Source organism: Mus caroli, chromosome 12 (assembly GCF_900094665.2).
Source record: "Mus caroli chromosome 12, CAROLI_EIJ_v1.1, whole genome shotgun sequence".
In the NCBI taxonomy this organism is placed as follows: domain Eukaryota; kingdom Metazoa; phylum Chordata; class Mammalia; order Rodentia; family Muridae; genus Mus; species Mus caroli.
This window is the reverse complement of record NC_034581.1, coordinates 30,555,302-30,580,749: the sequence shown is the minus strand read 5'-3', so window position 1 is coordinate 30,580,749 and position 25,448 is coordinate 30,555,302. Positions and strand designations below refer to the sequence as shown.

The following is a 25,448-nucleotide window of genomic DNA, read 5'->3' as shown; positions in this document are numbered from 1 at the left end:
TATGTTGACAAAGATAAATAAGTAAATAAAATAAACAAGTAATATAGGAAACCCCAAATATGCCAGGTTCAAGTGGCCAAAAACATTTGATTTTTAAAAAAATATTTTAGTAAACTTGACAGTGTAAAATTAAATTATTTTAAACATAAAATACATGGATATTACAGAATGTAATAAGAATTAGTTAAGGAGTTTTTTTTTAGATTCTGCAAATCTGATTAGAAACTTCTTTAATAAGGAGTCTTAATTTTTGTCATCATAATGATCAATATAGTTAAGCAATCCAGTGTCCTGAGTCCTCACTGCAGTTTCCCTAGTTAGTAATGGAATCACCATTTGTTTTATGTACTTTGTTTATGAATCTGCTTAGTAATAGTACTTACATCAGTGATGGATGGCTGGAAAACTTACAAGCTAGACTAGGTAGACAGACCATAATAAGTTCTCAATACCTGTTAGCTGAAATACACCACCATGACTAGTGCCATCTCTACTTTCAAATAACAGGAACCAACGAACTTCAGAGGTGGGGAATGTAGAAATACTGCTGAAAATATAAACAATCCACACTAGATTCCCAGTCTGTATTTCCTTGATGCTGTTCTGCTTTGACTGAATGAATGAGCCTTATCAACTCCCCAGGCTCCATAGGCAAGTTTGCTCTTTAGCCTCTAATCGTACATTCTCTTAACTGACAGGCAGAGAGTGGGACATGTTACTCTTTCAGATATGGGTAGTATTAGGAAGTAGCTGGGTTTGTTTGCATATGTATGTGTGTGTGTGTATGTATTTTTTATTTATTTTTTATATTTTTGAGGATCACATCTTTATTATATATAATATATGATATATAATATATATGGGCATTTTGCCTTTAAATGCACATGCCTGACACTCTGCTGCTTAGAGTTTAGAAGAGGACATTAGAATCCCTGTGACACTAGAGTTACAAGCAGTTGTGAGCTGCCATGTGGGTGCTGGGAATTGAACCCGGGTCCTCTGGAAGAACAGCCGGTGCTCTTAACTGCTGAGCTCCCACTGCCACCCCATTTTTGAGGTTCAGTTTTACTTGATAGCCTTGAACTCATGCCAGTCCTCCTGTCTTCGCTTCTCAAAGGCAGAGATTTACAGTGAGGATCACCATGCCTGGCTTGTGGATGTTTCTTAAGGTAGTTGTTTAGTTCTTTACTGGCTTTTATTTCTCCTATTCGAATTTCTTGTATATGCAATTTTCCTATTTATTTTAAAAGCCTCGGATACTGGGGGACATGAACCGTGCACAGTGGATTGAATGCAGGACTTTGCATCCATCTCCTGTTCTTTGCCTTTTCCTTTATTGCTTTACCGCTGCTGATGAGAGGGTGAGATTCTGTCCTTCCAGGTGCCCTTAGCTTTGTGGCCCATAGAGATGTAGAAAGGGTGGCCTCTCCTTCTCTTCAGGGTGCACTTAAAAACTGATACCAAGCCGAGCGTGGTGGCGCACGCCTTTAATCCCAGCACTCGGGAGGCAGAGGCAGGCGGATTTCTGAGTTCAAGGCCAGCTTGGTCTACAAAGTGAGCACCAGGACAGCCAGAGCTATAAAGAGAAACCCTGTCTCGAAAAACCAAAAAAAAAAAAAAAACCTGATACCAGCATTCTCTACATCATCTTCTCTTTTTATAAAGAGTAAATATTTTGCCCATTATATTTTTTATTTAAGTATTTCAGCCACCATAACACAAAGAACATTATTCTTCTGACCTACTAAGCCATAGTTTTCCTTCCAATCTTTTTTCTCTCTTCCTTACAATTGCATCTCCAGGACAGAGACTGTGCATCCCCAGCAGATAACTAAATCTTGTTCTCGGTTCAAGGTCAAAGGACTCTCACCCAAAATCAGAGTTCTACCATTTCTCAGCAAATATCTTTGTGTGTTTTTCTTTTTTGTTTATTTGATTTTCCTATCGCTGAAATAAAAGTGCCCTGCCAAAAGCAGTCTAAGGAAGGAAGAGTTTATTTTGGACCACACCTTGACATTACATCCGACTCAAGGAAGTATGTCAAAGGTGAAAATATACTATTTACTAAAATGACATACAAAAGAAAGCTTGTCAAATACTTCAGAGGATCTGGGAGGATGGTTTCTGAGTATTGTTCTATTACCAGCAATATACAATGACACCCCACTTGTCTGCACCCATGGAATAGCCTTTAGAGGCTCAGTTCAAAACCTGGGTAGATATATTCCCCTGGGATACAGTCAAGTAATTTTCTGCCACTGAGAGGCTGAGGTGTAGCTCAGTGTTAGAGGACTTGCTGAGTATGTACATCAATACACAAGATGCAGTACTAACACTGGTAATAATAAGATCACCCAGCTAAAGCTAGCAATTATAGTAAACACCTCCAAACCCTGTACTTAGGAGGTCGAAGCAGGTGGATTGTGATTTCCAGGCCAACCTGACACCGTTAGCAAGACCATGCCTCAAAATAAATAAACAAAACTGAAAAGGAAAACAAGATGGGGCATTGTTTATACTCTCTTAACAGTCCCAAGTGGACACTTCTTTTTTTCTCCCAGTTACACTGATCTTCCCAAGTAATTATATATCAGTTTCTTCCACCTTTAACCCCTTCTTTTAGATAAAAACTATTTAAGCCTATTGAAGCAATAGTTCAGTCTCTTAGAGTTTTATTTTCTCTAGAGGTGACATTTCGATGCTTGAAGAAGGGTGGAGACCTGAAGGGGCCTTTGAATCCTCACACTGTTCTCTGAACACTCAGGTTTCCCTGGCAACCTGATTACTTCTGGTCTTGTGTATCTGAAGCTGAGCTTTCTATTGATTGATATTTGATTTCTGATTTCTCTGCAGTCTGGAAGTTTGGCAGAACTCCTGGGCCTCAGCAACTTTACCTCACCTCATATTAGGCTCTCCTGAGTTGCCATTATGAACTCCATTTGGAGCAAGTTGTAGTTAATCTACTCAGTAGGCTCTGTCCCCGTCCTGCCTCAGTTGATCGTCGGCATTTGAACTTCCATTCCCACTGCACAGGGAGCACACCTTAGAAATGCAGCAGGGTGACCCTTGGTCGCCTTCTGACCTTGTTATAAGCTTCTTATCAACAAGTATCCAAAGTTCAGTATAGGTATCCCTGCACATGATCAAGTGTGAATGCAGAGTGTTTTCTCTATAACCACTTTGTGAATTTACCTGGAATATTTGTCCGTCTCATTTGTCCCCATGCTGCTCCCTACTTCACAGCCTCCATTATACACTTGGGCCTGCTTGTGTCTCATCTCTCAGGAGCAGAAGGACAGCTTTTAAGTCTTTCTTCCTCCCATAATTTCCCATACACAACCCAAGACATGAGGTAGGTGTCAGAGAGTCACAGGTGGCAAAAATCCATTCTTGCACAATCAATTAGGGAAGCAGGGAGCAGAACCCATTAACATAGACAATATGGGACAAACAAATATAATGTTTGATATGTGACAGAATTAGGAAAAATCTTCTTGTGCCATAAAATTTTAATTTATATTTTTATTGGTATTAATAAGCATTGGCACCAATACTTTCCTAAATGTCTGTCACTATATTTTCTACATATAAATCCAAATCTCCCTTTTGAATTCCAAACTAGTGACACCCTAATATACATACAGTGTACACTTATACATACACAAACATTCTTGTAAGTGAGTTGGTGGATGGATAAAGAAGTTCAAAAGCAAGGAAAGAAAAATAATCAAACATGTTTTTAAGATAGAGTGATTCTGTTTTGTAAGTATCTCCCTTGAATGTGTTAATAATCCCATTGAGATCATGCTAAGTAGCTAATGTGTCCACCAGAGTGACTCCCTGCTCTGCCTCAATTTCTTTTCTCTCTTGCTTTACTTTCTATTACATCCTACATTATCTTTCATTCACTGTAAACTCTGTCATGGTGTTTCAACTTCCATAAGCTAAAGCCCCAGACTGAACAAGGCTAGGCTCTCTAACTTCTGCTTCTGCCATTACTGCATTGGCATTGCATTTGCTTCAGATCCTAGCCCTGCAATGTGTCCATCTCAAGTCTTCTTGCTCTTTTCACATCCATTATAGCTCTGGATATCTCCTATACATCCTCGGTTGGTGAACTCAACCATCTTGTTAAGAAATCCTGTAGTAGCTGAAATCACAGTGCCCTTGTGGAAATGATGCTCCTGGTATTAGCATTGATAAAGGACAAAAGTGTTGGCAGTTTCTCCATTCAGTTTGAGAAAAAGGGAGAATAAATACTTTCTGCCATTGTGAAAGACAGGAAGTAGGTATGCGTATTTATGCTAGAGTCATGAGTGGTGGAGATGTTCACAAGCAATACCTCTAATTATTCTGTGAGAGATCTTATAAGATATGGAAATACATGTGAGACATGTTGGGTAGCTAATTTGATTGTGAAACAGTGTTTGGAACATAATGTCATGGAAGTGTGTTTGTACTTAACAAACTTTTGGGATAGAATCTTGGTGTTCCTAAAACTCCTTCAAAATTCATATTGAATGAAAAATGCACAATAATGATTAATAAGCCTTTAGAAAATTATTAATACTAAATGAAACTAGAGAAATGGGTTCCTCTCTCAATATAAGTAAACTTTTCAGCAACAGAATATCCCTTCATGCTATCTGTAAGCAAAAAACCCTAACTGTGGTAAATCTACTTGTGCTATGTCAATTATCCAGCCTGTGATTTGTTACACCTGAATCACTGAGTAAAAGAAACGTCCTTGTTTATATAGAAGTCAGTGGTCTGCTTACGTCTATGAAGCTTGCTTATTTTTACCACTTAATTATAAACGATACATGAAACATAGGTTCAAGTAGTTCTTATATAAATATCCTATCTACTTAAGTATAAGTAAATGAATGAGTGAGGAATTCCATAGATTCACAAAAAAATGGATGTGTTTGGAGATAAGCAAAACTTGAATATGAGTAATAAATCTCAAGAATCCATTGATCATGCTTTTAAAACAACAATTTACTACAAAAGTAGACCCAAATTATAACTCATTTTAGGTATAAGTCAGCTTTTAACTAAATAGACCTCACTACTGTTTTATGCACTAACACTAATGGCACAGATACATCATATTTATCATCAATACAAAATATTCCAGGAAGCAGAATAGGTGTGAACAGGAAGAAGGTATCTGTGGTAACCAAAGTCCTTTTAGTCTTGTGGTTAATTCAACATTTTCTCATTTGAGAGAACAGCTAATATTTCTAACCAATAAGATATTTAATGTTTTAGAAGGAAATGTTCAACTGCCTTAAGAATATATAGAAATGAGTAGTTTGAATATATACCAAATTTAACAAACAAGGTGCTTAGAATCTATGTGATACTCCAGGCACCATATTGTCCCTTTGTAATGTAGTGTGATGTCTTTGTTTAACTCCTCAAAAAAAAAAAAAATCTCACTCATTTAGTCTTTACTGTGACACCTGAAGGTGTGTAGTGATATAAATAAAAACTGATTATAAACTGTTTAACACAAAGTCAATCCCAAGATTTATTTTTCAGCATAGAGTGCTGAGACCATAGCCTCATGAATCTCAAATACCTGCTTATAGCAGTAAAGATGCTGCTTTTCTTTAAGAGGGTCAGTGAGTGCATTCGTTCATTCAGTAGGGTCTTGGCTCTTGAGCAGATGTTGCTGCTGTAACTAAAAGGTTGATTCCAAACTCAGCTGAATGCTTTTAGACCATACAGTATCCTTCAAAAGCATCCTACAACAGCTTTGTGTGTGTGTGTTTGTGTGAATGCATGCTGTGTGGTTACCAGGAACCAAATTCAGAGTCTCTGAAAGGACATTATGTGCTCTTAACCTCTGAGCTATCAGATGATGCCTAAAATATTTTCATGGATAAGAAATCTGGGGTGCAGAGATTAACTAGTGTAACCCACCACATTTTATAAAAAAGACCAGGGTGTCTCCCCTACCAGATTGGCATTATACCCTTCCGTCTTTATAGCCATCCTGTTTAGATGACCTTGTTTCCTGTGTGCAAATTTGTTTGTCTGTGTGGTTATATAGTTCTCATGATTTTTGGTTTTGTTTGTTTCTTTTATTCCTTATTGACAGCTTGGAGACGCAGCTATTTGGAAAGAGGCCAGAACCTCAAGCATCTACTGGATACCTCTGTGTCCAGTACTCCTTGAGAACAATATGACTGTGGTTTTGGTTGTATTGTTGAGAACTTGCCATGACTTATTAAGTCAATAATGAGCACAGGAGAAAAGAATAGATAAATGATATTACTCAGGAAACCTATTAGGGCTTTGTAAATATGCGTTATTTTTATTTATTTCCGTTTTTCATGTGACTAGCCCTTTGACTTTTTCTCAATTTTTTTTGAAGTAAAAGCTTGGTTTTATACAGGATATCCTCTTTGGCCCACTCACAAAGGCTTGATATTTATGTTCATAAACATTTAATCTCATTTCTTAAATACTTCCTGTGACTCACACACTCTGAGATCAGAGCTGCCCATCATTTGGTGCTGGTTTTTCAATGTTTTAAAATGCTTTATACATACAATAAGCAACAAATATTACAGTCAAAACCACTATGACTGCACGTTTAATATCCTCAATATGTATGTTCTTATGGGGGGGGGGGGGAGAACCAACGACATTTCAAGAATGCAAGGACTTCCATGATGGTACTCAAGGACAGAGGCAGCTGTGCATTTTAGGAAATCCAGTTTGCGCTGAAACTAGGCTCTAAACAGTACCCATTCTGGGAAGAATTAAACCTCTCCATCATGATCCAAATCCCAGTTCACTCTAGCTAACGTCTTAAGCAAGAAATCTACACAGCCCTTGCATCCTTGGGGCTGAGCTGTGGTTACTACTTCCTACCCGTGGCCAGCTACTGGTACCTGTCTAAACCTTGTCTTTGGCTCCCGATAAACCTGCAGTCGGAGGAGTGTTCTCTCCCTGCAGCACTTGCAAATCCGATTTTTATGTATAACTAAGTGCTCTTGGTTTTTGCTTTACCTACTGCCAGTGCCTGGTTTCTAGTAGGTCTGTCCCTAAGCCAGATCTGGCCTATGTAATGCTATTTGTAATGAGAAATCTAAACAGGGAATGGCAGTGAGGCATGGCAGGAATGTGTTTCCATTGGAGAACTCAGTGCAGAGAAAAAGTATAAGCAAAGCCATGTCCAGAAGGCCTTTTCAGCTGGCCAGGACGGAAGACTAATGTTTTTGTACATAGGCTGTTACTCTGCCAGCCCTTCCTCACAGATTTGCTTTTTCTTTCTCATCCCCTCCCCCACCCTCCTTCTCACCCTTCTCTTCTCTTTTCCTTTTCTCTCCTTTTTGGACCCTGCTGCCTGTTTGCTCAGGTGGACAGTGACACCATTTGGAATGAGCTGCACTCGTCCGGTGCTGCACGCATGGCTGTTGGCTGTGTCATTGAGCTGGCTTCCAAAGTGGCCTCAGGAGAGCTGAAGGTGAGGTCTGGGTTGCATTAAGTGTGGGAAGTCTAGAGAAGTTGCTGAAACAGAGATGTTGTTGTTTGGGAAACGGCCGGCGGGGGGGGGGGGGGGGGGGGGGGGGGGGGGGGGGCGTAATACAGGGAAGAAGACAGAGGGAGGAGGCCAAGGAGATGACCATTGAGGTGTGAGCAGAACTCTGTAAATAGTCGGTGACCGTCCTGCTTGAAGAGCCTTCCTTCTCTCCAGAATGTTCTGTATTCAGATCATACTGGTGTATTTGTAAGGCCATAGAAATGGTAAGCAAAACCAGGGTCCATGTTTAAAATACCATGTTCTCTATGTGTGCATACGTGCGTGTGTGCGTGCGTGCATGCGTGCGTAAAATCTGTCACGCAATCCATACGGTCTCCTTTGAAGTGACTTAAAAACTCTGGTTACTGAGTAGTATGTATAAGCTGAAAATACCACCCAGAGAGAGGAGGGGAGAAAGTCAAATACCAGACGACAACGACAACGGAAGGACTGAGAGGGAGAAGGAAATTGTTGATTAGGGGAGTAACGACCCAGAGTATGTTTTTCCATGAAAGAACTTCAAAAATGAGCTATGCTTTATTGTTCTTTTCTTTTATGGTCTCTTCTTTTCTACATCCTATGAAAAGAACAATGTCCAAACCCCAACGTTTCCAGTCTAAACAATTTATAAAAGCCAGAGACCTGACAGACATTGACATTTTATTTGGTATTTTAACAGTGCTATTTAAAGGTCCGCCATGTGTGTCTTGAATGTAGCTACCCCAATAAACTTCGTTGGTGCTAACACAGTTTTTAATGCACTAGTTCACACACTTCATAATGCGATCTGCTACGGTGATTGATCTGGTATTTTTAGCAACTGGCTGGAGGGAAAATCTATAATGACCAGCAACATATGCACCTTGTGTTTTGTAAATCTAAGGTAAAATCAAAAAAAGGATTCTTTTTCTTCATGTTAAATGAATTTTTTATTCAATTTATGCCAGAATCTTGTGATTTAAAATGTAGGGCAGCATCATAAACTGTGGTGTCATCTTTCCCAGGGGTCAGAATTTATAGAAATGAGCTTTGGATGAGGTATATTGTGGAGGTTTTGTTGTTTTAAAAGACATGCCTGTGTGCATTTGACAAGATCTAGCCTCTGGACATTAACTGCTCATCTAGGGGATTAATGCAGCCATTAATGAATGTAGCAGTTAATTTTTAGACTTCATCTTTGCAAAAGATAAATGAAAAGGTCAGAAAGATTCAACTTTCTGGGCAGGCTTTGCTGTCCCCTGTAATGGCTTGGGGATAATTATTCTTATTTGAGTGATGCCATGTATTATGAGAAGTTGACATATTTAAAGAATAATTGAGAATCTTGTTTTCTAAAGGATTCAAGTGGATATCGATAGACTGACTACATATTACAATGTATAAGTGTGTTGTTGCCATACCCACATTTGATGTCAAGAGATTTTATTATATTAGCATTGACGATTCCTAATTGCTTTCAGTTTGAGAAATTTTAATTGATAATTTAGAAGCCTTCTTAATTAGAATTCATACAGGCAAGAAAACCTAGACTGGGCTGAATACACAAATTTGTGAGTGATGAAAATGAAACAAATAATTCCATTTTTAGCAGGTAATCATTTCAAATGGCCAGTTACAAACAAAGTGTCAGCACACTGTACTGCAGACATACTGACCACCAGCTGTACTAACACAGTTTTATTTATGTTAAGAGCAAGAATTCCTACAGATGCCCTTTTTCCTCCTTGTTAAACAGACAGTAGGCATGCTTTTAGAAGAAAGTATAGAAGATATTGAAAAAGGGTCTGTTGGCCCAGGCTCCTCATCTTGTTCCTGTACATTTTGCAGATTTTCATAGCTTCTCTGGGCTTTGTTTCCTGACCTGCTACCAAGCAGGTCTGAAGAGGTTGCAAGTTGTTCACAATGCTGACACTGAGCTGTTTGCAGATGAGAAAATCAGGTTTGAGTCTCAACTATGTAGCTTCAGTATACAAAATAATTACATATTTCAAATCAAAGTTCAAATTTCTTTGGTGAACATTACCAATTTTAGAGTTAATTTATCTTTCTGATTAAAAGAAGAAAGGAAGGAAGGAAGGAAGGAAGGAAGGAAAGAAAGAAAGAAAGAAAGAAAGAAAGAAAGAAAGAAAGAAAGAAAGAAAAGAGAGAGAGACTGAGACAGACAGACAGACAGACAGGAAGAAAGAAGAAAGAAAGAAAGAAAGAAAGAAAGAAAGAAAGAAAGAAAGAAAGAAAGAAAGAAAGAAAGAAAGAAAGAAAGAAAATACAGGACCATAATAGGCACCAATTCCATGTTGCCAGGCATGAATGAACCCCCGATAATTGCTGATTTGGGAACAGGGAAATCACATTGGAAAAATAGAAAACAGAAATGACTTGTAGACACTGTGGAAAATTAAAAAAAAAAAAAAAAAAAACTAAGCTAGAGTTACATTTGTCAACCCCTAGTCAACCAGAAGTGCCCTCTACTTACCTGTCACAGGTGCCAGTGTCCAGCCTAGTAGGCCTGCAGTATAAGGGTGTTGTGTTCATGGCCTGTGGATTTACTGTATTCTGATCCCAGGAAGCAATGGGAATGCTTATTTTAGCACACTGTTAAGTAATACTATGGCAATGTATAACAAATGGAAAATAATTTAAAATCCACTTTTTTTGGTCATTTGCTCTGTATTTGGTTCTCACACGTTTTACCCATTTTCCTAGAAAATATAAACTCTAATGAAGTACCACTGGCATAGCATAATCTTACCTCTTTTAAAATAGTACATATTTATCTTAGAAAGTATAAAAATAATTAAGAGCTTTTTGCCAGCATGGTGGGCCTTGGATAAGTGATAAACTGAGAGATGAGCCAGAGGGAGGCCATAGGGACTATAAGAGATAGAGCATTATTCCAGAACACACAGAGAAAAGAAAAACCACAAAGATAAAGTTACCTGGGCCAAACCTTGAACATTCACTTGACATGGACTATTCCGCTCACTTCTGAGATGCTCTGTCCTTCTTGCATGGGGAGACTAATGAGCCAGATGCATTCCAAGAGGGAATCCAGCAAAGATGAAGGGCTTCAAATTAACATTTAAATATAGCACATGCCACAAACCATAGCAGTAAACTGGTATAATCTTAGTACAAAATGGAAATGCTCAGCGGAGTAGAGAGAAAATGATGAAACACTCCAACCTTACTGGGTTTTTAGCATGACACATCCTCTCTCTCTCTCTCTCTCTCTCTCACACACACACACACACACACACACACACACACACACACACACACTTTCTCAGATCTACAGATTCCCAAATTAGTTTTCAGTAGCAAGGGACACACACATTCTGAAAATGTTGGAATTTTGGGTATACCGGAAGATTACACAAATAAAATTCAATTTTTTATAAAGCCTAAAATGCTTTAAACTATGAAAAAGTAAGTGAGTAATTTTTTTTAATGCAGTAGATGGCTATGTGTGGTTCAGAACAACAGGAATGATCTAGCTGTGAGCAAATGGTATCTTAAACTGAATTTATAGAGCATTATAGACAGTGAACATGGAATGAAGAAATACCGCTAAAAGTGAATACTTGCTAAGCTCATTAAATAAATACCTAGTAAGTATATTTCAAGAATTCCTGTAGGGGTTTATTTGGATGCGACTTTGAAAATGTTGCACATGCTTGAGTAGCCTCCACCATTTATTCAGAAATGACAACAAATGCCAACCTGTCCAACAGACGATCTCTCTTGTGCTTAAGTACATACTGCCATGTCTTGTCACTGTTAACATTCCTTGAGTGACTACTAAAGTCAGTTTGCTTGTGGTGTGCCCTATACTTACTAAGTCCCCTTGAAGTAAATACCCCTGGCAGGATACCTGCCTTAAAGACATCAACCAATCCTTTCAGATCCTGCACATAATAAAGTCTAAACTTCAGAACCTTCTGTTTTCTTCCAGCCACTGCATTAGTGTCTTCCTGTAGTACAAATAAGTGACTTAGTCCTTTTTTTTTGTTGCTATAATTATTTGATACACATGAAAAACAAGATGAAGCTAGAGAGATGGTTAAGTGGTTAAGGCCAGCAACTTCTCTTGCAGAGGGTCTGGGTTTGGTTCCCAACCCCAAAGTGGCAGCTCACAACCAGGAGTTCTGACACGCTCTTTGGACCTCTGTGGAAATCAAAGATGCATATGATGCACGTAGAAATGTACAGGTAAAACATTCACACAACTAAAGTAAAAATAATCTTTTTAAAACAAATAAATCCATCTAAATTCAAAAGGCAGTAAAATAGCAAGCTCTCCATCATTCCTTCCTTTGCCTCAGGACACAGAAAGAATACTGATCAAGCTAACATTTGCTCACAGATAGATCATTCCTGTCTTTCTGAACCACGTGTAGCCATCTATTGCATTTTAAAACATTACTCATTTACTTTTTGATAGTTTAGAACATTTTGGGCTTTATAACAAGTAGAATTGTATTTGCGTATTCTGCTTTTGTTCTCCTTCCTTTAAAATCACACTGTGGAGCTGTGTGCATATGGATATGTACCTGTGACTCACTTACTTTTTGAGTAATAATGCATTCCTTTACGTTAAAATATTCAGTTCATTCTCTGTGTGCTGATTTTGTTATAGCCAACATCTGTTCTTTGAACAATACTGCATGGACACTTGAACATGCTTTCTTTTCTAAACTATGCATTACAAGAATGTCCAGTTACTAGTTTAGCCACATAGAAAATTTTAGTAGGTAGCACCATGTGGAATTCCAAAGCAGTTTTGCTAAAAGAACGTTAGCAAAAGTACCACTTTGTAGCCTGTAAATTCTTGCTTACGCCATGGCAATAGCAAAATTGGTAAAATTCATCAGGATGAATATATTTGAAACTCTGGAGATTATCAAAAGGTTTACATCAACTCAAGAAACCTATGTTAAAAGCACATTCACTGAATCCTTATGGGAACAGTGAGCTTTGTGGTCTCTTAAGTCACCCCATCTTGCCTTCCCAGGACTACTACAGCTCTAACACATAGCAATGCTCATTCTCCAAGAAGGCCAAGAATTTGGCAGGCTTTACAGCTGTAATGAGGATGGCGTTCCATTAGAACCTGATTGCCAGGGAGATGCCTTTAATTTGTTGTGTCTGGTCCTTCCCTATAAGATTAAAAGGCTATTCCTTGTTTGAAATAATGCAGGAATCGCACGGTATTAAAGCCCTTTCTCTCAAAAGCATTTATTGGAAACTAAAAGGCAATCCAGAACCTTCAAGTGAGTGGATGCACAGCTGTATGGTAAATAATAGGCACCAGACTCCTGACAGTCTAGCAGGCTACAAGAATGACAAGACATGGCTATGTGTATACCCAGGGCTGTGCTCAAGCTCAGAAAAGACCTACAGATGCCCGAAACTCTCAATTCAAGCTGATTTTGAGTATCTGCTCAAACAGGAAGTGGAGGGCAAGGTTAGCTGCCCAAATAGATACACTAACACACTTACATACACATGGTCACCATCACAAAGACTAAGGCATTAACTGGCCACTAAGCTAACAAAGCCAAAGTCTGTGCTGCATACAGCATAGAAAACAGACATTATAAAAGTAGTTCAGAAAACTACCAAACAAAACAGCTATCAACTAAAATAACACCCCCCACACAACACCAGAGAGAGGTGGGGCTCTAATGTTCAGAGACTCCATCACACCTGTTTTAAAAGTTTACTTTTCTTTGTGTTTTTTATTTATTCTTCCTTCTCTCATACAATACATCTCGATGCAGTCTTTTCTCCCTCCACTCTTCCCAATGCCCTCCTTCCCTTTCTCCTAGATCTACTGCTCCTCCAGGCCCCTTTAGAAAAGAGCTGGCTGCAATATGTGTCACCCACTGATCACCAGCACCAAGGTTGGCTAGTCCAGTGGTCTTTCCTTCCCTCACCTCTCCATGTGCCTGTGTCCCATCCATCACCCTTGTCCCTCACCCCCTACTACCCGTGTCTACTGAAGCTGCATGATCTACACTGAATATAGGAGAACCATCTTTGGTCAAGGGTATACAAGTAGCTGCACTCCCCTGCTAGAACTTCCAAGCAAGCTCCCAAAAGTCTACCTTACAACAATAACAGCAACAACAATAACAACAACACAACAGCAACAAGTAGAGAGGCAAAGAACAATAAATTTTAAGGTAATAAAAGACTCAGTAATGTGCGTACCAAAGGTAGCTCAGCTCCTAGACTTAGCAGACAAACATAATTTAAATATGTTTTTAAAAAAGAACAAAATGTCATTTTAAAAGATTAGTGAAGTAGGTAATTTCCTGCAAAGAATATTAATTAAAATACATTAAATAAACCTAAGACCAAGCAGGATTATGAGGTTAAAAATATATTAATGTAAAATTTTAAAATACCAAGAGAGCTTAATATAAAATATAAACAGGTAGACAGAGAAACTTAAGCTTGAATATAGCAAATTGGAAGTGTCTAGTCTCAAAAATAGAAATGAAAATACATAGAATTTCAAAAAAGCAGAATAAGATATTATCAAATCTACCAATCGACACAAGATAGGACTTCTAAGAATGGATGAGAGAACATTTCAGAAAGACTTAAGAATGATGGCCAAGAATTCCTCAAATTTGATTTTTAGGAGTTAATCATACTCAAAAAAAAAAAAAATCCTCAGTGAACAGCAAGTAGTATAATCTAATAGAAATCTGCACCTAGATCATAATGAAACTGTTGAGAGCCAAAGATAAACTTGAAAATTATAGGAGAAAGTTAACTCATCTGTGCTCAGGAGCCTTGATTCATTTAATGCCTGACATCTCATGACAAGCTATGAAGCCCAGAAGCAGTGGTGACTTATAGTGAGAAAAAGGTCACTAGCTAAGGTCTATCTTTACTAAAATAGTTTTCCAGAAAATGAAGGTGTCTTAGTCAGGGTTTCTATTCCTGCACAAACATCATGACCAAGAAGCAAGTTGGGGAGGAAAGGGTTTATTCGGCTTACACTTCCATGCTGCTGTTCATCACCAAAGGAAGTCAGGACTGGAACTCAGACAGGTCAGGGAGCAGGAGCTGATACAGAGGCCATGGAGGGATGTTCTTTACTGGCTTGCCTCCCCTGGCTTGCTCAGCCTACTCTCTTATAGAACCCAAGACTACCAGCCCAGGGATGGTCTCACCCACAAGGGGCCTTTCCCCCTTGATCACTAATTGAGAAAATGCCTTACAGTTGGATCTCATGGAGGCATTTCCTCAACTGAAGCTCCTTTCTCTGTGATAACTCCAGCTGTGTCAAGTTGACACAAAAATAGCCAGTACAGAAGGCATGTTGGTACCAGTCAGTTATGCTGAGGAAGAGAGAAGGAGCCATCCTGGATTCTGCATTCAGAGTCAGCTGGGTGAAATAAAAAGACTTAGAGGGAGGGAGGAGGACAGAAAGAGGGAGAAGGAGAGGGAGGGAGAGGGAGAAGGAAGGAAGGAGGAAGAGGGAGGGAGGGAGGAAGGGAGGGAGGGGGAGGAAGGAGAGAGATAGGAGGGGGAGAGAGGGAGGTTGGGAGATAGAAACCATCCTGGATTCTGCATTCAGAGTCAGCTGGGTGAAATAAAAAGACTTAGAGGGAGGGAGGAGGACAGAAAGAGGGAGAAGGAGAGGGAGGGAGAGGGAGAAGGAAGGAAGGAGGAAGAGAGAGGGAGGGAGGGAGGGACAGAGGGAGGTTGGAAGATAGAAACTTTAAATTAGTTATGGCTGAAGCTATACAAAAGCTAAGAGAATTTCATGCTAGGAACAAGCTTTATTTTTAAAAAAATTACTAAAGGGAGTTTCTAAGAATATAATGAAAAAAACATTACATAATGACTTGAATCCCCCAAAATTACCAAAATAAAAATAAGTATACAAGCATTACAAATTATAGTATAAATATGGGTTCATTTTTGAAACTCCTTTACTTTTCTTCTTTTTCTTATTTTTTCGTTTTTCTTTTTCTTTTTTTCTTTTTCTATTTTGTTCTTCTTCAAGACAAGGTTTCTCTGCCACCTGTCCTGAAACTCACTCTACCAGGTGGCATGTGACCTCTAACTCACAGAGATCCACCTACCTCTGCCTCTGTCTCCTGAGTTCTTGGATTAAAGGGCCTTGTGCCAGCACCGCCTGGTCATTGTTTGATACTCTTAAATGAGGACTATATAGAACAATATTCTAAGTCTGAGTTTATAACTGGTATGTGATGTATGAAGACACAACCTGTCTGATTATTAGGACAAGAGATAATCCAAAATGGATTACATAAGAAACAAAACAACAACAATAACAACAACAAAAAGAAACAAAGCCTTTGAATATTTTGGAAACTAGGATAGTGTTTAAACTTGATGGTTAAAAGTTGACGTGTTAATTGTGATCTATAAGGCAAGGACTAAGAAAATAAAGAGAAAATACACAAGGAAAGTCAATGAAGCTGTAGAGACCTTAGAAATGGAAGAACAATAGCAATAGTTTAAAAAAAAATTAAAAGACGACATGTAGAAAACAGATTCTAAAGACCTGTCTACCATATGGGTCCACACCAGGAGCACACACAGGCTCCTGAACCTTTCACTCCCGGATCTTTAGTGCTACTCAAGCATGTGTGTGTGTGTGTGTATGTGTGTGTGTGTGTGTGTGTGTGTGTGTGTGTGTGTGTGCAGAGGAGGCCATCTTAAAAGAGTTTTAAGTGTGCTCACAGGGCCCTACATGGGATTAAACTTTATATTCCATTCAAGCTTCCTTTAATGTAAAACAATTTGCATTTCTTTCCCCATTTTATATTTCCAGTTCAATTTTAGCAAAATTTAAAAATGTTACACTAAAAAAAAATGTTGCATGTGTTATCATACTTGCATGTAATAACTTTCTTCTTCTGGTGACATGTCTTATTATTGAAAATTAGATATTCTAAAATGACAATTTCAGGAATTTTTTTGGTTTTTTTGAGTTTTGTTTGTTTCTGTTTTCCTGTTTTCCTGTCTGGTTTAAAGTCTACTTTCAAACCATGAACCCACCAAAATATTCTCTTTTATTTTACTTTAAAAGATATGGTTTTTATATTTAAGCATTCAATCTAAGTTTTGTATACTTGTCTACATACTCCTTTTTTGTTTGGTTGATTTTATTGGGGTTTTGGAACAATGTTTCATACTGTATTCCAGGTTAAGCTGGATCTTACTAGGTAGATCCAGTTGGCCTCAAACGTTTAACTACCCACTTGCCTCATCTTTCTATGTGCTGGAATTAAAAATTAACAAGATCTTATTTGTTTTGGTTTGGGATTGGTCTTTGGGGAGATAGGATCTCACTGTGTATCTCACTGTGTTTGAGGCTGACCTCAAGCTAGAAATTCTTCTTCCTCACTTCTCTGAGTAGAGGAATCCCAGGTATGAGACACTGTATTTAGCTAACGTGAGGTATTAAATTGCTTGTTTCACTGTTCCATATGGTATTATATGATCCTTTCAGGATTCTATGGTGGCCACTTAAAAGTATCAGGTTTAAGATTCCAAATATCATGACAGACCTGTGTGTTTATTCTAATAGTTAATATTTACTTTATATATTTTGAAACTTGTCATTTCATATAACATTGTTATATCCCTTTAGAAACGATTTTAATAATTACGTGACTATTATGTTTAATAATTACTTGACTAAATCTCTTTGCCTTCAATATCTATATAATGTTCTTATGTCAGAGTGAACTTTTCTTACCTCTTCTAGATTTAACCTGGTGTATTAGTTACTGTAATTTTACTTTAAAACTTCCCCACTATTTTATTCTAGATCTCTACCCCACCCCTCCTCTCTCTCTCTCTCTCTCTCTCTCTCTCTCTCTCTCTCTCTCTCTCTCTCTCTTGTTTTTGTTTTCTTTTGTTTGGGGGATGCAGTCTGTATACATAGCTCCAGGTATCCGGTAACCCACTATCTTGACTCATCAGAGATCCTCCCTTCTGGGTTGATTCAAGGTGTGTGCCACCATGCACAGCTGGATCTATCCCTTATAAATATTGCATAACTGGATCTATTTCCAATAATACTTGTGTTTTAGTTCAGAAGATCAATTAATTTGTGACTATTTGATCTGTCCAAATGTTTATCATTTTTCTTGTCTGACAGTTTTCTTCATATTTGAATCCTTTGTTCTGGGATTCTTCTCTTCCCAATAGATTTTAGGAGTTTCTTCAGTTATGATGTTTTCCTATTTTCTTATCTTTGATGTCTCTCTGCTTTATCTTTTGGAATCACAAGATAAAACCTCTTACTTGAGTTGAAAAATAAATACTCACTAGGTGTGACTCTGATATTTGAAATTGATGACTTAAACATTAATCAAAATAAAACTTTTATTTTTCAAAAGTATGACAAATCACAGACCTGGGAAATTGACTCCCTATATGGGGATGGGGTAGCTCCACAGGGGCCACATGGTTGGAGAAACTGCCTTTTTCTCAGCATGAAGTTGCCAATACACTTTGAGATTGGTGTGCAACTTCATAGGCTCCTCCTGCATCCATACTGAGATTCTGTCTGGCTTGATACTACATAGGTCTCGTGCATGCAATCATAGCTACTGAGCGTTCATGTGCAGCAAAGGGTGTTTTGCAACACACGTTCACAACCACTTGATTTTATAACCTTCCCATCCTCTATTTCATGATTATCCCTAAGCTTTGGGGAGGAGGGGCAGGGATGATATAAATGCCCCATGTAGAGCTGAGTACTACATAGTCTCTAGTTTCTGCACTTGACCTTGGTCCTCCCTGTTAGTCACCATTTACTGCAAAAAGAAGCCTCTGTGGTTACAGAGAAGAATTAATGTACAGATATAAAAAGTACTTTAGGTGCAAAATAATACTATGCCAATCTAGAAGAATAAAAGTATTAGGCACTCCCTTAGAGCCTATGTCCTAATCTACCATGGGGTTTTAGCCCATGGTATCAGGCAAGAATTCTGTCTTATGGAGCAGGATTTAAATGCAATCAGAAAGTATTTGGTTATACCCATAACATTCATAGCAGCAATACACCGGTGGACATACCTCGTCAGGCCAGTGTTGTTATAGCTCACAAGGTTCACATCTGGTTAAGACCCACTGATTATTTTCCCCACCCAGCAGAAATGTGTAGATTTATGGATGTTAGCAAGCAGGGGTAAAACTTCCAAGTCAATAGCAGTTTGATTTCTCCATAAGAGTGGCAAAATGTTTAACTATAGCCAATCACCCCCAATTCGAGGTAGATTCCTTCATATAGGAGCAGTTCCTATTGATTAGAACTCCACATGGGATGTGCGAGAGTTTGTTTTTGGCAACGTGACACAAGCTAGAGTCACCTCAGAAGTGGGAGTCTCAATTAAAAAATTACTTTCATTAAATTTGCCATGACTGTGTCTGTGCTATATTTCTTGATTGATGATTGATATGGAAGAACCCAGTCCTCTGTGGGTGGTGCTAGCCCTGGGTTTCGGGCCTGGTTTGTAAAAGAAAGCAATCTGAGCAAGACATGGGAACAAAATAGTAGGTAATGCTGCTACATGGTCCTGCTTCAGTTTCTCTCTCTAGCTTTCTACCTTGATTTCCTGCCCTGACGTCCATGAAGGAGAGATATGACTGGAAATGTAACTCAAGTTAGCCCTTTCCGCCCCAAGTTGCTTTAGGTCAGTGTTTTATCACAACAGAAATCCAACTAAGACAATATGTTTTATAAAATGACTTACCTACCTGCACCACAAGTTGTAAAATATCTAAACATCTCTCCCAAAATTCCCTCAAAATCAGTATACATGGCAATTTAATTTTTTTTCTCATCATAACCTGTTTTCTTTTCCAGTGTAGAACTTCACTTATGTGGCAGCTATAGTAATAATGTAATAATGTATGTGAGATATATGTATATATATTTATGTATATATATGTATATATATATATATATATTAAAATTTCTGTGACTTAACTTACCTAGTATGGTATTATAGTGATGTGCCAATGTAGTTGTATATAGTTGTACTTTACTGAATGAACATTACCCAGTTTATTCATTAATTTCTATGTTGTTCTCTCATGAATAAAATCACCACCAAGATGTTTTTCCAACAATATATTGACCATATGTAAATATTTTATATAAGGAGTTGACTTTAAAAACTCTTGTGTCATACATTAAGCATATGTGTGCTTTATGAGAGTAAAAACAATTTTTGAAAGAGATTAACATTTTCACTAGAGACTAAATGTTAGTGTTCTCTTTCCAACTGTGATAATGTTACAGATTGTCTCTATGCAACAACTTCTGCTCTGTTGGTTTTTTTATCTTTTCTATTTTATTGGTGTTATCTTCAATATTTTTTCTGCTTACATTGAGTTCCATGTTATTGTTTTTCAACAATTGAAGAAGTTGTTATGTTTGTAGATTTGGGGTTTTTAAAGAGAAAAAAAACTTTGTTTTTTGTTAACACTGCTTCAGCTACATTTTATATATTTTAATGCATTAAAAATACTGTCTTATTTCCCTCCAGACATCTTAGATACAGAATGACTAAAATTCTATTATTCAGTGTCTTTCTAGTTCTGCTATTTCCTTCCAAACTATCTTTTAAAATTCACATGTAATCTAATTCTTCTAGGGTCAAATCACTATCGTCTGTAACCTAAATCTTTCATACTTTTGAGAATTATATAATGGTGTAATTCTCTCTACCTCCTGATATATCATATTATTATATTATATATTTTAGTTTTACACCAATTATATATACATACATTAAGTTATCATCAATACTCCTTAAACATCTAATGATTTTTAAATGTTTAACATTTTTATGATGAATTATAAAGGGGAGAGGGAGAGAGAGAAAGAAGAGAAGAGGGCAGAGAGAAGAGAGTAGGACAGGGGGCAGGGAAGAAGATTTGTATAAACACTTAAGTAAAAATAACCATTGATATTAGCTGAAATAAATAATCTCCCCAGTGTTCTGTGCCCACAAGGGCACAGCCAGATGTACATCTGGTACTATTTCTGACCAACCTGTACTATTTCCTTCCACATTCTTTTCATTGCAGGTCTATCGACACCATTTTCATTTATAAGAAAATAAGGGGGCGGGGTGTTTCCTTTGAATACAGCCTTTGGCTTAGAATTTTATATTGACAGTTATTTCACACTTTAAACGCACTTCCACAGTTATCTCCTTTTTCCTTTTTATTTGAGAAGTCAGAGCTGTCATTGTCATTTTTATTATTGATCTTTTAAAGCAATAATTTACTGGCATCTATCTTTAAAATTGTTCATCTTCATAGTCCACAGATTTTTAGATGGGGAATGAGTTCCTTGGTATTTCTGCTAGACGGTTGCTGAGTTTCTTGTCAGTGGTTTGCTGTTTTTTATAAAGTCTGGAAAATCTTACCTAATACTTCTTTGAGCACTTTCATCTGCATTTTGTATCTGGGACTCCTGTGCGTGTCACCTGACTATTTCATGTTCTTCCATTAGACACCAAAAGCTCTGTTTACTGTCTTCAGCCTTGCTTTCCTCTCTGGTTTTTTTTTTTTTTTTTTTGGATAATTCCATCTACCGGTCTTTAAGTTCTGTGTTGCTGGCTTCTCTCATGTCCTTCCTGACTGCTCTGCATCCCTTGCAAATGTTTTTTATTTTTATTTATTTTTTTTTTTACTTTACATCATACTATTTACTGTTAAGATTCCTCGCGGGTCCCTCTCTTTTATAATTTTCTTCTCTTCACCATATCTATCTTCTCAAACATTGTGTGCTAGGATTTATAAATATTTGAAATTGGCCTGTACCTCGTTTTCAGGTGATGATGCATCTTGTTTTTGTTACTGTTTGCTTCTTTGCATATCTTGTGATATTTGATTATATGCTAGGCGTAGTCTTTCATGAAACCAGCAAAGGCTAGAAAGTCTCTTCATTTAAAGTTTAGTTTTGACAGTTTTTCTGTCCCAAGATCATAAATGATGATTTTAGCCACTTATTTATTTATTCAGTTATTTGTTGTTAACTTCTAGAGTTTGAAAATTTTGCTCATCTCTCTTTCTTCCAAGCAGGCATGGGATTCTAGAACAAAACCATATGGATGAGGATACTGACATTCTTCCTATTTGAAAAGTCTTAACCAGGAAGTGGTGGCACACACCTTTAATCCCAGCACTTGGGAGGCAGAGGCAGGCAGATTTCTGAGGTCAAGGCCAGCCTGGTCTACAGAGTCAGTTCCAGGACAGCCAGGGCTATACAGAGAAACCCTGTCTCGAAAAACCAAAAGGAAAAAGAAAGAAAGAAAGAAAGAAAGAAAGAAAGAAAGAAAGAAAGAAAGAAAGAAAGAAAGAAAGAGAGAGAAAGGAAGGAAGAAAGAAAGAAAGAAAGAAAGAAAGAAAGAAAGAAAGAAAGAAAGAGAGAGAAAGGAAGGAAGAAAGAAAGAGAGAGAGAAAGAGAGAGAAAGAAAGAAAAAGAAAAGAAAAGAAAAAAGAAAAGAAAAGAAAAAAGAAAAGAAAATTCTTCATTTCAGACTCACAAAAGACCCATTATCAATGATTAGGATGGAAATACATTTAATTTTCTCTCTCTTTGATTCCTCAGCTCAAATGAAAGAATAAACAAATATATTACTAAGAGAGTGTCTGCATGGCTACTTCCGGGTGTCTATCAAAATATCTGAGAATAAAAGCAGCCTCTACTCACAATGGTACTCCTGTGAGCAGAAGCAGCCTCAGGACCTTCTCCTGTCTGCCTGCTCTAACTTCTTGCAAAGTTGTTCAGTAAGCCATGGTAGACTGGTTAGCATCTCTGAGAAATGACAAAGTGGCAAACATTGACCAGATCTTGGAGACTTTAATGGCCAGTCTGACTGTCAATCAGACTCCTTGCTCCAAATTATCACCTGGCTGTGCGGTCTGGTTCCTTCCAGATTTCCTTCCTACCAGTCTGTTTTTCTGATAGCTAATATTCCAGTTTTTAGTTTGTAGTTTTCACTGTTTGCTTGTATATTAGTGAAGGCAAAGGCCAAATTATCCTCATTTGGGCAGACGTTTTCTCACTAAAATCTACTTCACACTACTGTTAGTAAAAAGCCTTTCTGAGACTTGAAAAATGACTCAGATGGGAACAAATTTCATCACAAATTCTAGTATCAAATTTAGCATTCCAATACAAGGCTTTCTAGTATTTTGTTATAGTTTTCTCAGTACTTAGAATATGGAACGAGTAATATGATAAAAACATATGTTCCAAGATAATTTGTTTTATTTTTGATAGCGTTAAATGTGATCCCTACTGATTTATTGCAGGTGTTTGTTGCAGTTTTTTTTTTTTTTTTTTTAGTTTCTGAAAAAGAAATTGTTTTTTTTTTATATCAATATCTGAATAGGACATACCATGCACACTCAGAGAATGTAAGTTTTTTACAGCCTTTGGAATTTTGTATAATGGTAAATTTCACATACAAGCACATATTCAAACACACATACAAACTCCATGAAAAATGAAAAGTCATTTGGTATTCTTTAAGAATAGTCACTATTACATATGTAATGCTCTAAGATTTAAAAATCTGTGGTTAGAACTTTTATTTAATCACCTAACTTTAAGTAATTGCTCAAACTTACTTCTAGGTAGTTATTTTCCTATAGGCTGTGGTCACACACAATGAGAATTCAATGCAAGAGGTAATCAAAATGAAAATCACCCACATGTTTTGGTACCAGATATAACAATACTGAAATTTCATTAAACTTACCAAAAATGTTTGTATAAACTGAATGATACCAAAAAACAATAACACAGCTGTTGACAGAATCCGATGGTAATAGAAATCCGATTCTGTGACATTTGTTGACTGTTATCCTGATTTACCCAGTGTGATCTTTTATCAGGGCTTGGCCATCTCTATTCTTGTTTTGTCACTTCCCTAGAAGGACATGCTCATCCTTCTTTATAAAGTTCCGAAAAAAAAACCCAGCAAAATTATTTTGCCCTAATTCCTTTTTTTTCCCCTCTAAAGTTTTTCATAATACAGCTCTATTTACATGATGAAAAATACCTGAGAGTTTTTGGTTAATGTGGTCCAAGAACCAGTCATGTTTAAAAAAAATATATATATGTATATGTATATATATATATATATATATATATATATATATATATATATGTATATCCAGCAATTGAACTGCTGGGCTATGAGTCAAATTCAACCACTGATTGATAAACTAAACAAATTGCTTTTGGTAGGTTATTATTGCCTTACCGAGCTCCACATCCTGATGGCTTCCTCCCTCCCAAGACCTTCTTCATAGTGGATCCATTGTTATTATTTTCGTAAAGGCTCAACTTAAATTACATGTAACATGAGCATCATCAGATGACTTGTCTCCTTACCAGAAGCCTGGTTTTCATGAGTGCATTTCATCCCTGTGAGGCCACAGTGTTTCCAGACTCAAGGCTGTGGGCATTACAGACCACAGATGCCAGGCTGCCTTAACCCTGTCTTCCAGTGCTGTCATCATGCCCCTTCCTTCAGGATTCCTTAGGGAGAAGGGCTGCCATCTGGGCACATGCTTTAGGGTGCACCATCCAGTTAAACTGCTAATGTTGGGTTCCTATTTTCCTGGCTCCCTTGAGCTTACTCAATGAAACAAAATGTGATTCCCATATGTCCCTCATTGTTTTCTTGGCAACGCGCCCCATCTCCTTTGACGTTCCAGATTCTAGTATGCTTAAGACAGTCTTTGTGAACTTTTTCTTTCTTCAAAGTTTGTAGATGCATCACATTGATTCTAAGCTCAATTCATCTTGTTTCGAAAGTATTTTGAAGGCTAAGTTAGCTAGTATTAAGTGCTGTACCAATATATAGCCAAAATATTAGGCACCCTGCTAAAGTACAGTATCAGACAATGCAGGAAGTTGAGTATAATTGAATAATTTGGATGTAAAATTTATAAATGTCTTGGATAGTGTGAGAATATTTATATTGAGCAATAGTACTCTTTTTTTTCATAAATATTTGCATGTTAGGGAAAGCTTAATATCCATGAACTTTAAAATGCAAATTATTTTATTAGTCTAGGTGGAGTTTAACTTTTAGCAATTAAAACTAGAAATCAAATTGCTGCTACAATGTAATCAACATGAAGCCATATCTCATAGCAGAAATTAGCATAAATAAAGAGAAAGAGCTCAGGGTGAGTCCAGGGTCCATAGTTGGTATTGAACAAGGATATTTATGGGAAGTGATATATGCGTGTTATGTACATGATGAGCAGTATCATATTCATAAGGGGCAACTTGAGATTGTAGGTGAGTTAGCAATTCATGAGCCACATGGCTATGTCTGAGTTACTCCTGAGAGTAGAACCTGATTCCATCGCTGCTTACTTTGACAAGGTAAATATGAATGTGGGAAGAAGACACGACAGAATAGGGATGTCTTATTTCTCTATCTCTGATAGAGTAGGTTTCTAATTGTGTAACTCCCCTAATAAAGTACTGGAGATTGACCAGAGGGAAGTGGTGTTTCTTTCAATAATTGTTTATGATCTTGGCCAAAACCTTACATGCAGTTGTATCAACAATGACTTCATTTAAACTTCCAATGAAGGATTTTCAGGTTAGGTTAAAGAGTAAAATCCCATGTCACTCTCTTTAGTATCATATGAGTCACTGAATGAAATCTCTTTCCCCTATCCCAGTAGTACAAGTGCTATTTTGGATGGGAACACAGATTAAAGAAATTCAAGTGACTTATAATAGACTTTCCACAAGACTCATGATTAATAATTTGTGCTTTATTCAACGTAACTCAAATAAAGGGGCTGAAATCTCTCTCTCTCTCTCTCTCTCTCTCTCTCTCTCTCTCTCTCTCTC

The 25,448-nt window shown here is 37.4% G+C and overlaps 1 protein-coding gene across 11 annotated transcripts in view; it reads left to right on the top strand.

Moving 5' to 3' along the window:
• The window catches only part of Hdac9 (histone deacetylase 9), an 832,694-nt gene that overhangs the window by 641,843 nt on the left and 165,403 nt on the right, over positions 1–25,448 (top strand). For all 11 annotated transcript variants that reach the window (XM_029484907.1, XM_029484903.1, XM_029484900.1 and 8 more), the window contains one exon: positions 7,376–7,483. In XM_029484907.1, coding sequence (XP_029340767.1) covers positions 7,376–7,483 — 108 coding nt within the window. The remainder of the gene's footprint in view (positions 1–7,375; positions 7,484–25,448) is intronic.